The following is a 13,289-nucleotide window of genomic DNA, read 5'->3' on the forward strand; positions in this document are numbered from 1 at the left end:
CCATGACCTAGGGCTTCTAGGTGATAGATAGATATATAGATAGATATATACACCCCCACCCCCACCGCCCAAACATTGTTTATATTATTGTGGTGTGTGTGTTGTAATGAACTTTTAGTTTAATTCCCCTTGTTAGGCCTATAGAAAGTTTTTGGGAGGAAGGGGTCGGGGAGAGAGGATATTTATAACATTTTTGTTATTTGCAAGGAGATATAGCACCAGATGCCATGAATAAGTTGTATAAAAAAATAGCAAAGAAGCACTTGTATTTTTAACATTTCTTTAAATCATAGCATCTGAATAAAAGTAATCTTTCAACAGAAGTAAATCTAAGCTAAAACACAAGTAATACATAATTCGTAAAATAAGATCTAAAAGAAATGTAATAGCCAAGTATGCATCTCTTGAAACCAATCACAGCACTCATGTAACATTTCACCGAGACACAGCCAGCTTGCATGTAGACCACAATGGCACCTCCAAGTCTACAGGTAGTTGACTTTTTCAGCAGCGATTAGAATTATTAACACCTTTTGGTTAACTGACTTTACAGAGCACAATTAAAAATTATCTCCTAGGATACCTTAAATCTTCAGTAAGACAACAGTCTGTTCGTTGCACGTTACTTGTCACTCTTAGTTATTTATGTTTTTTTGCTATAAGGAAAGTTTGGGAAGGGGAAAAATCCATTTTACAGTAGATAGTTAATTCTGCCTTGTGCCTTTATACTGTATCCTTATGACACTATCAGCACAGTGGGGCTCAAACAGTTCTATCATCAATGTTAATTGAAACAGTAACTTAACATTGCATTGGGTTGCATCACAGCTTATGTTGGTTCAGTATGTCACTGAACTGTCATCAAGTTCTGATGAAATACAGAGCCAGTGGCATTGAAACATGAATACACACTATACAGAAGCACTACTAGTTTGACTCTGTTTTTCTTTTACACACCAGGCCACAAACTTTATGGGCCAAATTCAGTCCTGGTACAAGTCCCATTCCATTCACTGGGAACTTCCCTAAACTCCCTGCTGCATATATGGTGTTCAGGCTGCACTGTCCTTTTGGAATGTGCCTGATGTGCATGGCCTGTTCACTTGGCTGGTGTATGCGGAGGGGAGGGGTGGCCATGTGCAGAGCTCCTATTGGTGGGGGAACACCTTTAAAAATAGGTCCTTTTTAAGGTGTCTCAAATTGGGCCACCAAAATCAATAGTCACTTTTGAAAATTTTGTCCCAAGGTTCCTTGTAGCCAATCCGCTACTGTGTCATTCCCTTCAAACTTCCTAAGTTTCATGAGCTAATGAACTAGTGTAATAAGTGTCCTGATTCTGGATTTGTGTCTTTTCTCATTAGGTCTCTCTGTCCATTGGTGTGCAAATGGACATATTCCCCAGAGAAGGGCTGGGATGATAGTTTCTGGAAGGTGATTGGCTTAGAAGATTTGGTGGCAGATAAGTATGAAAAAATAGGTAAATGAAGTTATTTTAAAAAATTAAATCCATATCCTGTATCATTGTTTATTAGTTGTGTCAGCAGAAAAGTATCAGGCCTTACTGAAACTAGATATGAATGGGCAAAAAACTATAAGATTGGGTGCCCCCTGGTATATGTCCCAAGTACACTCTTTACCTGTGGATGTCTTGAAATGTAGTGGTGGAAACCTTGTGATACAGAATTATTAATATTGCTGGAAGAATCACTTTGGGAAAGCTATTCTGAAAAGCATGACATCATCACATTGGCCAGTCAGCATTGTTTGATGGTTTGATATCATTTACTGATGTACTTGAATAGGTTCTTGGGGAGCTGAGGAGAAACATGGGCACAGGAATTGGTCACTCCTGAAAACTCCAGCACTGATACTAACTTTCCTTGTGGCTTTAACAAAATCACTTAGGTCAAAATGTTCAAACATTTCCACTAAACTATTCTGATCGTGAGAGACATACTGGCAGGGCTTGATTTTTTCAAAGGTGATACCTACTGACGTCTCCCATCAACTTCACCTGGAGTTGTGGGTTGGCCGCACTTCTGACAATCAGGCCCAAATGGTTTCAAAATGGCCACCCCAAAATTGAGCAATTTCTACAGCAGGCGCAGAAGAATATGGGAACCTTAGCACTTGAATTTGTTCAATAAGCTTCTGACACTGGGACACCAGCCACTGTGCCAATGAAAATAATGATAATGGCTGTAGCTATTGTTATCATATTTTGTGACCTGCACCAACCATGCTTATGAAAGCTTTTGAGAAAGAACTTTCTCTGCTTTGTAGTGTCTTCATGGGGCTGTTTTACTTGCTCAGGGCCTAAGTTTAATTAGAATGTTAGCCTTGTAACAATACCTACAGCAAATATTCATTAAAAATCCATAATGTTAATTTACCAGAAAATTTCCAGGGTAACTTTATTAGACTTTCTCTGTTAAGTTAATGGACTTTTAATGGATGTCCTAAGCAGACATGTCATTAACAAGAATATTATGGTACACGAATTCAAATATGTCCATTCATCAAAGTTAATCATCTGAAATTTCCTCTAGATTTTTTTTAAATGTCTGGCACTTTGAACAAGTTTCTACAACAGTTGCAGTGTAGTAACATGAAATAGAAATAATTTAGGAATGACTTGATAGCAGCAATGCAATTGGTAAATCTTTCCAATAGTCACAAATGGATGCTTTAAGTAATATTCAGGCCTCTATGAAAGCCTCCCCTGTATAGCTTTCAACGTCTCCACTGCTCATTAAAACATTTATCCTATGGTATAAACCCTGTTAACAGATTTGAGCATTTAGTATTTTGAGATTTTTAGCATAAATACAATTCCTATAACTCCAACCAGATGTAGCTTTTAGCAGATCGTTACTAAGCTAAAAGAACACATGCTGTAAATAAATGTTTGACCAGAAAATTGAACACCTCAGCAGCTGATGGTCTCATGGAAGAATATTTTTTAAATAAATTATTTATGAAGTGTAAGCTAAGGATCGAATACAATATTTATATGGTGCACTTCAAGGACAGTGCAAAGCAATTTACCATTTTAAGTAACTAAACATACATGTTTCAAATGATAAAGTAACCTTCAATAAAAAGGGCATGGTTGTAATGATGGAAACCACATAAAAATGAGCAACACAAGTATCAGAACTTAGAAGGGCTAAAATCTTAAATTTCAAATATAATAATGTTTACATTTCTCTTTTCTTTGAAACCGGGTGTTCACAGATGAACTACATAGGGAATTGGAATCTGTTTTTCTCACTCAAACAGAGAAACACATTGCTCCGTAAGTGGTTCCATTGACTATTGCTGGAGTAGTGTGCTACTCCATAGGAGGCAGAGAGACAGAATCTGGCCCAGAGTATTTATAAGAAACTGTGTGATGGAACTCAGTGCTTCCCATAAAAGCAGTACATAAGGATAAAATGCTCATACACTCCACATATCAGGTGCGAATGTAAGTTACTTAGAGCCAAATTCTGACACCTTTGCTCACAATGCATATTATTTTGCTCCTTATGCGATTACCTTGATTTTAGTGGGGCTATCCAAGGAGTAAAATGTTATTCAGTGGGAGTAATGGTATCAGCACCTTGCCTGAAGTGATCGGGAAGCTATGGCCACTCCTACAAGTTTTATCTAAATTAGCTTTTAAACAAAAATAACCCCAAGACTGTTGAGCTTATTGAATGTATCCCCGAGTTAAGGTCCAAGGGTTAGATACTGGCTGTCCCTGTGTGGATGCATGAAAGGAGAAAGAGGGAGTAAGGAGCCCTCTGTGTTAACAGAAGCATGGAGGAAGGAGATGAAGTCCACCAATGACTGCTCCTCTGCAACAGAAGGAAATTGATCTTGTGGGCTATGCCCATTAGATCTTAATGGATGGTTTCAGCTCAGTGCTTCAGAAGAGTCTAAAAGAAACAGCCATTCTAAGGTCCATGCAATATGCTCTGGGGAGAAATTCCTTCCTGGCCTTCCCATTTTTATTACTGTCATTCCCAGAAGTGCTGCTTCTGGACAGCGTACTTCTAGGAATTGGGTTACAGAGCCAGAAACTTCAATTCTCTGGAATGGCATCACAGTTCATGAGCTGTTCTTTTTCAGAGGGTGTGCAGGCTGAGCACAGAGGCTGATTGCATTGTTTGGCTGGGGAGAAGATTGGATAAAGCAGTTGGGATGACCTCAGCTCTTTATTTCAGTTACACTGCTCTACAGCCAAAATGCTTCTGAAATAAATGTAATCAAACTTTACTAATTCTGGGTCACTGAGAACGAAAATGATGCTTAAAATTGTTGATTGGCTCTAGTTTTCAAGATATGCTATTGGGTCAGTATATACGACCCTTGACTTGGGAATGGCGGAGGATAAGTGAGTTATAAAGGGAAGGGATCTCAATTTAAACCAGAAATGACTAAAATACATCTTTGACTGGATCTGTGAATAAATCTATGACTGGGTTTGGACAGTACTTGCTTTTTAGGCAAAACAATGAATGATGCAATCTGAAGCTGGTATTGCATCATACATGATATGAATTGCATCATGTTATTCCTAGAAGTCATGGAGGATGCAATCATAACGAAGCTTACATCACTCTGCTGAACAAATTGCCCTATATCAGCTCTAGAAATCATACAGTGTCGTGCTCTCTTATTTGTCAGTGTTTGATTTTGCAAAGGGACACATTTCTGTTTAGCCAAAGTGAGCAGAGATGCCTCGTACTTGTGTGAACAGTGCAGATAACTTCTGCTATGTTTGTGGTGAAGTGACTTTTGCATCACAAAAGCGCAGTATAACCACTATGGTTAAGAAAGCCTATCACCTTTATTTTGGCTGCAAAATTGGAGATCAGGACAAGAGGTGGGCCCCACACATATGCTGCAACACTTGTGCAACAAATCTTCGCCAGTGGTTGAACAGGAAAAGGAAATCTATGGCTTTTGCAGTGCCAATGATTTGGAGAGAGCCAACAGATCATACCAGCAATTGTTACTTCTGCATGGTGCCTCCAGTTGGGAAAGGTGTGTCAAAGAAGAAGAAAAAGTGGACTGTGCATTATCCAAACATTCCATCAGCTATACGCCCAGTACCCCACGGAGAAGGACTGCCGGTTCCTGATGCACCAGAATCATTCTCACTTGAGTCAGACGAGGAAGAGGAAGAGGATGAAACTTCTGGTCCTGAACCATCAATGACACAGGACCCACATTTTCTCCCATCCTCCTCCTCTGAACCACACCTCATAACACAAGGTGAACTGAATGACCTTGTCAGGGATTTGGAACTACCCAAGAGTAAGGCAGAGCTGATGGGCTCCAGACTACAGCAGTGGAATCTCCTGGCAGGTGATGTTAGGGTTTCCATGTTCCGTGACCGTCAAAAGGATCTTGTCCCATTCTTCTTCATGGAAGGTGATCTTGTAGCCTGCAACAACATCGATGGTGTGATGGCAGCCCTCAACATCGTTCACGATCCAGATGAGTGGAGACTGTTCATTGATTCATCGAAGACGAGTCTTACAGCTGGTTTACTGCATAATGGCAATGTTTTGCCATCAATTCCAGTTGGTCATGCAGTCCATTTGAAGGAAACCTATGACAACATGAAACAACTTTTGAGGTGCATAAACTATGACCAACATCAGTGGCAGCTTTGTGGCGATTTGAAGGTTGTTGCTCTCTTGCTTGGTCTGCAGACTGGATACACAAAGTACTGCTGTTTTCTCTGCGAATGGGATAGTCATGCAAGAGATTCCCACTACATCAAGAAAGATTGGCCACTCCGACAGTCATTGGAGCCTGGGAGGAAAAGTGTTCAGCATCCACCACTTGTTGAATCAAGGAAGATTTTGTTACCACCCTTACACATCAAGCTGGGTCTGATGAAGAACTTTGTCAAGGCCATTGACAAAACACAAGCAGCTTTCAAGGACCTCCATGGAAAATTTCCAAGGTTAAGTGAAGCTAAGATAAAGGAAGGTGTCTTTGTTGGTCCTCAGATTCGTGAACTTCTTCGAGATGATGCATTTGACCATGCACTGCGTGGCAAGGAAAAGACGGCATGGAAAGCCTTCCAGTTAGTGGCAATAAATTTTCTCGGAAACAACAAGGCAGACAACTACAGGTTGTTGGTGGAAAACCTCCTCAAGGCATACAAAAGCCTTGGTTGCAACATGTCACTAAAGATACATTTTTTGCACTCTCATCTAGATTTTTTTCCACCGAACTGCGGAGCAGTGAGCGACAAGCATGGCGAGCGATTTCACCAGGACATTGCAACAATGGAGAAACGCTATCAGGGCAAATGGAGCCCATCAATGCTTGCAGACTATTGCTGGACAGTGACAAGAGATGCTCCATTTAATGAATACAAGAGACAAGCCAAGAAGCGCCGAGTAGACACTGAATAGGACTAAACTATGTACATAATAGTTTTTTGCCTTTTGTTTCATAATAAATGTTATTTATGTAACCCTTTTGCTGATTTTTAAAAGTGTTACATAAACAGGACAGGTGAAATATTATCATGTAAAGCAACCATAACACATGAAAAGACCTAGGTTTACAATTTATGATTAAAACTCTACTATCTACACAATATACATAGACAGAAAATGTAAAAATTTAAATATCTTAGAAACAGTAGCCAATCAGTTGTTTTAATTGTCATATTTGAATTCAGCACATCAAAATACATAATAAATAGCACATTTTATCTCTGAAGCAGACGACTTCTCAAAAATTGTAGACCAGTTTAAGGCCTTCAGCATTGCCTGGAGCTAGCTACCCCTCAGTTGACACTTTGCCTCCCTGCCGCAAACCTCAGCTGGACTGTAGGACTTCGAACCCCCCCAGAATAGGACTGTCTTGTAGCGTGCAAGACTCTTGGTTACTTTGCTGGTGCCCGTATTGATTTTAAGTAGGGAAATAGAATGTACTGTATATAGACTTGGTCCCATAGAAGTAAATGGGAGTTCTGCCATTAAGTGCAATGAGAGCACGATCAGGCCCCATGTGCCCTTTAATTCTGTCTGCTACTTCGACAGGACATAATCCCGCTGCAAGGTGCTGAACAGCCTCAGCTCCCATCGACTACAACAAACGGAATAAATTCCTGAGCAGGCGTTTCCAGAAGATCCTACATGCATATAGTTTGCAGTGTTGTTGTAGCGTGTTGGTCCTAGGGTATGAGACACAGGTGAGTGAGGTAATATCTTTTATGGGACCAAGTTCCATTGGTGGAAGAGTCTTGTCAACCCACAGGCCTTGGTCCAATAAAAGATATTACCTCACCCACCTTCTCTCTCTCATATGTAAGGCCCTACTTGAATTGCAGGATGATTGTCAAAAAATTGCAACTGAGTTGCGGACAAGGCATGGAAAATTGTGGGAAAGTAATAATGGACCTTATTATTTGTGGTAATAAAGTCCATTGTTACTTTTGTGTGATTTTCTGCTGATGGCAGGCCAGGGCTGAGAGCAGGGGCTCCTGCAGTCAAAATTGCGGCGGAAGCCTAATATTGCAGAATCTGCCATTTCCTCAGCATCGCAAGTTAAGAAGGGCCTTACTTATATGCATATAGTAAAAGTTATGCATGACTCAAGGAGGGGAACAGGCAGTAGGTCGAAGTATCCTTGCAAACCCAGGAGCTCTGGAGATTGTAAAACCAAGCTAGGAGGCAATAAGCATGAGACGAGAAATGGGACACTGTCACATTCTTCTTAAATAAATACATAAATCAAATTCCTCTAATAGAATTTCCCATTTGCTCTAGTGCACAATGTAGCCAGAACTCCACACCTCTATTCAAGGTTTGTTTATCCTAAATTCTTGTGTGAACTTACTGTATTTTAATGCCATCACAATCCCACTGAAAGTGAGAGAGACTGGCATTTTACTTAAATGCCTTTAATGCAGTTTGCTTAAAATCTTAGCAGCACTAAACTGTAATAGTCATTTTGTTGTCAAACAAAACAAAAAAATCAGAGGAAAATTAGCTGAGCCTTCTTTTATTGTTTACAGAAGCGAATTGTTGTTACTGAATATAGAATAGGCAAACGCAACATGTTTTTCTAATCTCTGATGAGAACAATATTCCCTCCAATGAGAGGAAACTATAGCTGGATAGTTATGACTGGAATATAAAACAGTTTTTTTCAAGTGCTCTTAACTTTCAGGACATTGAAAAGAATTTGTGGAAATTACAAGAGAATAGTTACTGTATGTTCTGAACTAGTGCATATTATAAAATGTATTTTTAAAGGGCAAGACATTTCATGTATCCACAGTGTTGCTTGTGGTTTCATGTAATACGCTCCTTTTAGTTTCACTCTAGCTTGACATGTGACCTTGTTGAAAAGAGACCCTTCACCGTTGGCCTTTAGGATCTCCCCTGAACCTTTCCCACATCAAATGGTGGTTTCTGCTGTGAAAATACCAGCCTTCTGACCTTTTATTACCCAGAGCAGTTTGACTTTGCAGGGAATCCACACAATAGGCTCCTGTGGTCACTTCTGCATGTCTAGAATTTACTAATAACATTGTTGAAAGTGTAGATTCATACGCAGAGTTGCTGCAAACTTTATTGACCCCATTAATGTGCCCACTGCAAACAAACAGTAGAAGACAGCTTGCATCGAAAACCCCCACAGGCACTAGCACTTATCTGCTGTGGTGAGATCGCATGATGAGCATCTTTTTGTGGCATTATAAAACCTAGAAAGACATTAGCAATTCTGTTAAAAGGACTGTAGTACATGAAAATTTAGGTATTGAATTGTACAATGTATTGGGGGGTGAGGAGCGGGGAAGCCTGATAAATTTTCACCACCATCTCCTACTTCAGGGGCTACTTAAGGGACCAAATAATTTTATATTGTATCGTAATAATTTATGCCTAACCTTCCCCACCCACCTCTTACCCCCCAGAGGATGGTGCATTTGTCTGAGAAGAAAATATTGTAGGTATTGTAGAATAGTTATGTCTATTGGTGTAGTAACTTATGTGTTTTGATGTTGACATATTGCAGTGATACTTTATAAATAGATATTTATTGTCTCTTCATCTGTGATGGAGCTACATGCTGATTTTGCTATATTTATGTTCACACCAAACTTAACACTCTGAAACATAGTCCTTCTGCCTGCTGAAAGATTATACAATCCTATTTCCCAATATTTTCAGAACCAGCTGTAAATAGAAACTTGTAGTCAGATATTCAAAGGTATTTGGGTACCTAAAGAGGCACATAAGCACTGAGTGGGATTTTCAAAAGCATCTAAGCAAATTAGGCTCCTAAGTCTGATTGATTTCAGTGTGAGGTGCCTAACCTGCTTAGGTGCTTTTGAAAATCCTACTAGGTGCTTAAATACCTTTGAAAATCTGGACCTTGCGCAAGTCACTTGACCGCCTTTCAGCCCAGCTATAGAATAGCATGAAGAGCAGGACTTCACTGAAAACCAGATTTTCCAAGAGAGATGACTTTTCCCAGATAAACTACAACACTGGGGTAAAAGAATGCTCAGAGAGGGATACTTTAACAGTAGCTACTGGAATCAAGGGATACTGAACCATGACACGTAACAGAGGTATTAATCCTTTGTAATCCGGACCCATGTCTGGTAACTGGGTCCAGGAAATAAAGACCAGCATCTTTTGAGTGTAACATATTTATTACAGATAGTATAAAAGGCTCTAAGTCCTGAAATTAACATGTTTATAAAGATGTTCGTTGCATAATACCAATGTCATGATCCAAATAGGATATTAGGAAAGGAATGGGTCTTGTGGTTAAAGCATAGGACTGGGAAACCTGGATATTTTAGTTTTATTCTTGACATTACTCCAAGCTTCCTTTGGGCAGGTTACTTAACTTCTCTCGATCTCTGTTTCCTCATCTGTAAATAGGATAGTAATACTTCTTCGAAGGGATCATCCTGGGTTTTACCAGCCTAGACTGACTGGCAGAAGTCATTCATCTCGTAGATTTTTTTTGACCCTGCAGGGTATAGCATGAGCCAGGATCCCTACTGGCCATTATGCTTTCCTGTATATAAATGCCATCCTCCAAATGCTCCACCCAATTCCTTCATGACTGTGGTCAACAGAGGAACTCCCAGTCTTCCACGATTTCAGCACTGCATCAGCCTGTCTCCACGGTCACTTTCTGTCATTTTTGACCTTGTCCACCTGATTCTCAGATGGTTTTTGAGTTGATGCAAAGACTCTTTCTTCCCCCCCCCCCCCCCCCCCGTGCTCCCTGCCTGTTTTTTTAAGCGCTGTGGTGCTTGGGCGTGTCAATTTGAAACTACGGCTCTGTGTTTCAGTGCAAAGCCTGGCACACTGCAGCCCTTCCTTGGCATTGTGGCACTCAACTCCAGAGCTTTGGAGTTTTTTAACCTCAGTGCTTTGATGCGTAGCCTTGGACACTGTGGCACGCTGCTTTGGCACTCCGCCTTTGGGATCCTTGAATAGAAGGATCCACAGAAGAGCAAAGCAGGGTAGTTGTTTTTCTAAAAGTCACACCATCCAAAGTTATTTCATTTGCAGCACTTGCTCTTAGACTGAGAATAAATACAGCCTTGGGCATACGCAAGGGAGCTCGCACCATCAGTGACTGAAGCTGTTTTCTCACTATGTACAAGTTGAAAAAACTTGGAGCTAAATTTTCAAACATAGGTGCCTAAGGGCTTGTCTAAACCATGTGTCAAAGGGCACCAGAAGGGCGTGATTTGTAAAGCTTGCTAACATGCTAACTGTCCCATCCTGGTGCGCTCTAAAAGGTACCCAGTTTGCATTATGTATCTTTTTAGCTCACACAAGCGGGGTCTACATGGGGCAGTTATAGCACAGGGCATTAGAGTATTTTACAAATCACACCCCTGTAGTGCAGGGGCGGGCAAACTTTTTGGCTGAGGGCTGCATCAGGTTTCGTAAATTGTACGGGGGGCGGTTAGGGGAGGGGCTTGTGGCCTGGCTTCACCTCGTATCTGCCTCCCCCCCGGGACTCCTGCCCCATCCAGCCCCCCCGTTCCCTGATGGCCCCTCTGGGACCCCTGCCCCATCCACAATAATTGGAAGTCTTTTCGTGGGAAATGAGGTTGTGCAGACATCAGAAGCTTAGGTGAAGAATTCAGAAGGTTCTTTCAATAGCTGATTAAGTTTCATTTCTTTTGGATTTGAAAAAAAAGGGTAATTAAATAATACTTCAAAGGAGAGCTGCTCTCACCTGCATTATTAATAAAGAAGCAGTAACAAAAAGCTATCGGTTTAGTAATAATCCATAATTAATACCCCCGCTCCCTGTCCCTATCGGTTTAGTAATAATCCATAATTAATACCCCCGCTCCCTGTCCCTGACCGCCCCTGGACTCCTGCCACCCCATCCAACCCCTCCTCTCATTCCGGACGGCCCCCTAGGGACCCCTGCCCCATCCCATCACCCCTTCTCCCTGTCCCCTGACTGCCCCCAGAACCCCTGCCCCTGACTGCCCCCTGCCGCCCCATCCAACCCCCCCTCCTTCCTGACGGCCCCCCCGGGACCCCATGCATTCAAGTGAGTAATAGAGAATCTCTACTGGTTATTTGAACATGAAAATGTTAGGTGGATAAACACATCGTTGCTTTTGCAAGCACCTGCTTCCCTATGCAGAAGTATTGTTATTACATGCATCTCCAGGTGGGGCTGTTACACATAGTCTTCTAAATTCTTGCAACCAAATTTGTCTCTTGGAAAGAAATGCTGCTGTTGTTGTTGTTTGGGTTATGCAGAGGCAGTGTTAGGAGAACTCGTTCTCTTCCGTGGTCTCTGATTAGAGTTAATTCTTGAGGCAGAGTTGCTCCTGGAAACTCAGCACTGGTGTTGGGCTGAGATTCCTGAAAGAAGGTGTTGCCCTGCTTGCTGTTTGAGCACCTCATTTCAGGACTGGTGTATAGGTGTAAATAAAGCAAGTTACATGGAGTATAGCCAGACTCTGCATCACAGATCTTTCCTCCACTGGGAAGCCAACCCAGCCATCAGCTGCCACTTGACAGAGGGATGACACTTACGTTAGAATGGGATACTGGAGTCAGAAAAAGGGGAAGCAATATACATTTACGTGTGCCAAATGGATAATTGCATGACCAGACATGTAATTGTTTGTCTGTATTTGTTCGCTATTACCTGTATTTTCTTGGGTGCAGCTTACATGCCTTTGTTTGAAAAGGCAACCCTTTGGATTTTCAGTTTGCTTGTGGACACATAGGAAGGAATACACAGCTGACACACTACCAGCAATGGTATCATAACAAAAGAACCATAAATAGGGAAGAGACTGGTACTGCTGAATAAAGATTCATAGATTCTAGGACTGGAAGGGACCTCGAGAGGTCATCGAGTCCAGTCCCCTGCCCGCATGGCAGGACCAAATACTGTCAAGATGGAGAGCCATATGCTGCCCTTGTTTTTTTCACACAAGGGCAAGGACATTATCAGTTCGCATTCATGGATTTTCCTTTTCATTCTTATATCTGGGAGAGGATAAGTTCTTATGCCTCCCATCCTCAAAAAGGGAAGGACTTTAGCCCCTAGAGATCTCCCCCCCCCCCCCCCCCCAGGATTCAGTAGAGGACAGGGCCACTGTGCAGAGCCTCTTTGTCTTCATACTGCTTCCTGACCACATCACCACCCTGAGCCTCCCATTCCATAGGAGCTATTGTTCAGGAGTTGAGCTCTCCCAGGCTCCTGTGCTGGCAGGCCCTGCCCCTTTCCCATCCTTTCTAAGGCTATGGAGGCCACACACCACAGAACACATTGAGGGGCTTCCTTGAAGGTGAAGTCCTTCATTCCAGGCTTCTCTGATCCCAGTCCACTGGATTCTGGTATCTGCTCACAGAACCAAACAAGAACAAGAGCCTTAAAACACTGAGCTTTGCACATGATCAAGAATAGTGAGTAAACAACAAAGTTTTCTCAAAACAGATGATCCTATTTACATGTCGTTCCCCCCCCCCCCCCCCCCCCACACACACAATAAGTTACAATAAGCTGCAATTTCAAAAAAAATTTAAAGGCTTGAATCACAGGATACTCAAGTGTTCAATACTGTCAAAATCCACAGAATTTACAAGTGAGTAGTGCTCCAAAAATGCCAAAGTTTCTTTGGCTTCCTGTAATTTCAGTCCATCCAAGAGCTGTAACAACTAGAAAGGGGATGAAGTTGGCACCATACGAAGAGGTACTCTATGGTGACTCGTCCCTGAAAGCCTCAGGCACTGTTTTATAATCTGTGAGTC

At 41.7% G+C, this 13,289-nt stretch overlaps 1 protein-coding gene across 1 annotated transcript in view; it reads left to right on the forward strand.

The window, feature by feature from the left end:
• Positions 1–13,289, forward strand: part of FGGY (FGGY carbohydrate kinase domain containing) — a 183,723-nt gene that overhangs the window by 61,908 nt on the left and 108,526 nt on the right. The window contains exon 5 of the mRNA XM_065409589.1: positions 1,362–1,477. Within this exon, the coding sequence (XP_065265661.1) occupies positions 1,362–1,477 (116 nt within the window). The remainder of the gene's footprint in view (positions 1–1,361; positions 1,478–13,289) is intronic.

This window comes from Emys orbicularis, chromosome 8 (genome assembly GCF_028017835.1).
Source record: "Emys orbicularis isolate rEmyOrb1 chromosome 8, rEmyOrb1.hap1, whole genome shotgun sequence".
Lineage (NCBI taxonomy): Eukaryota > Metazoa > Chordata > Testudines > Emydidae > Emys > Emys orbicularis.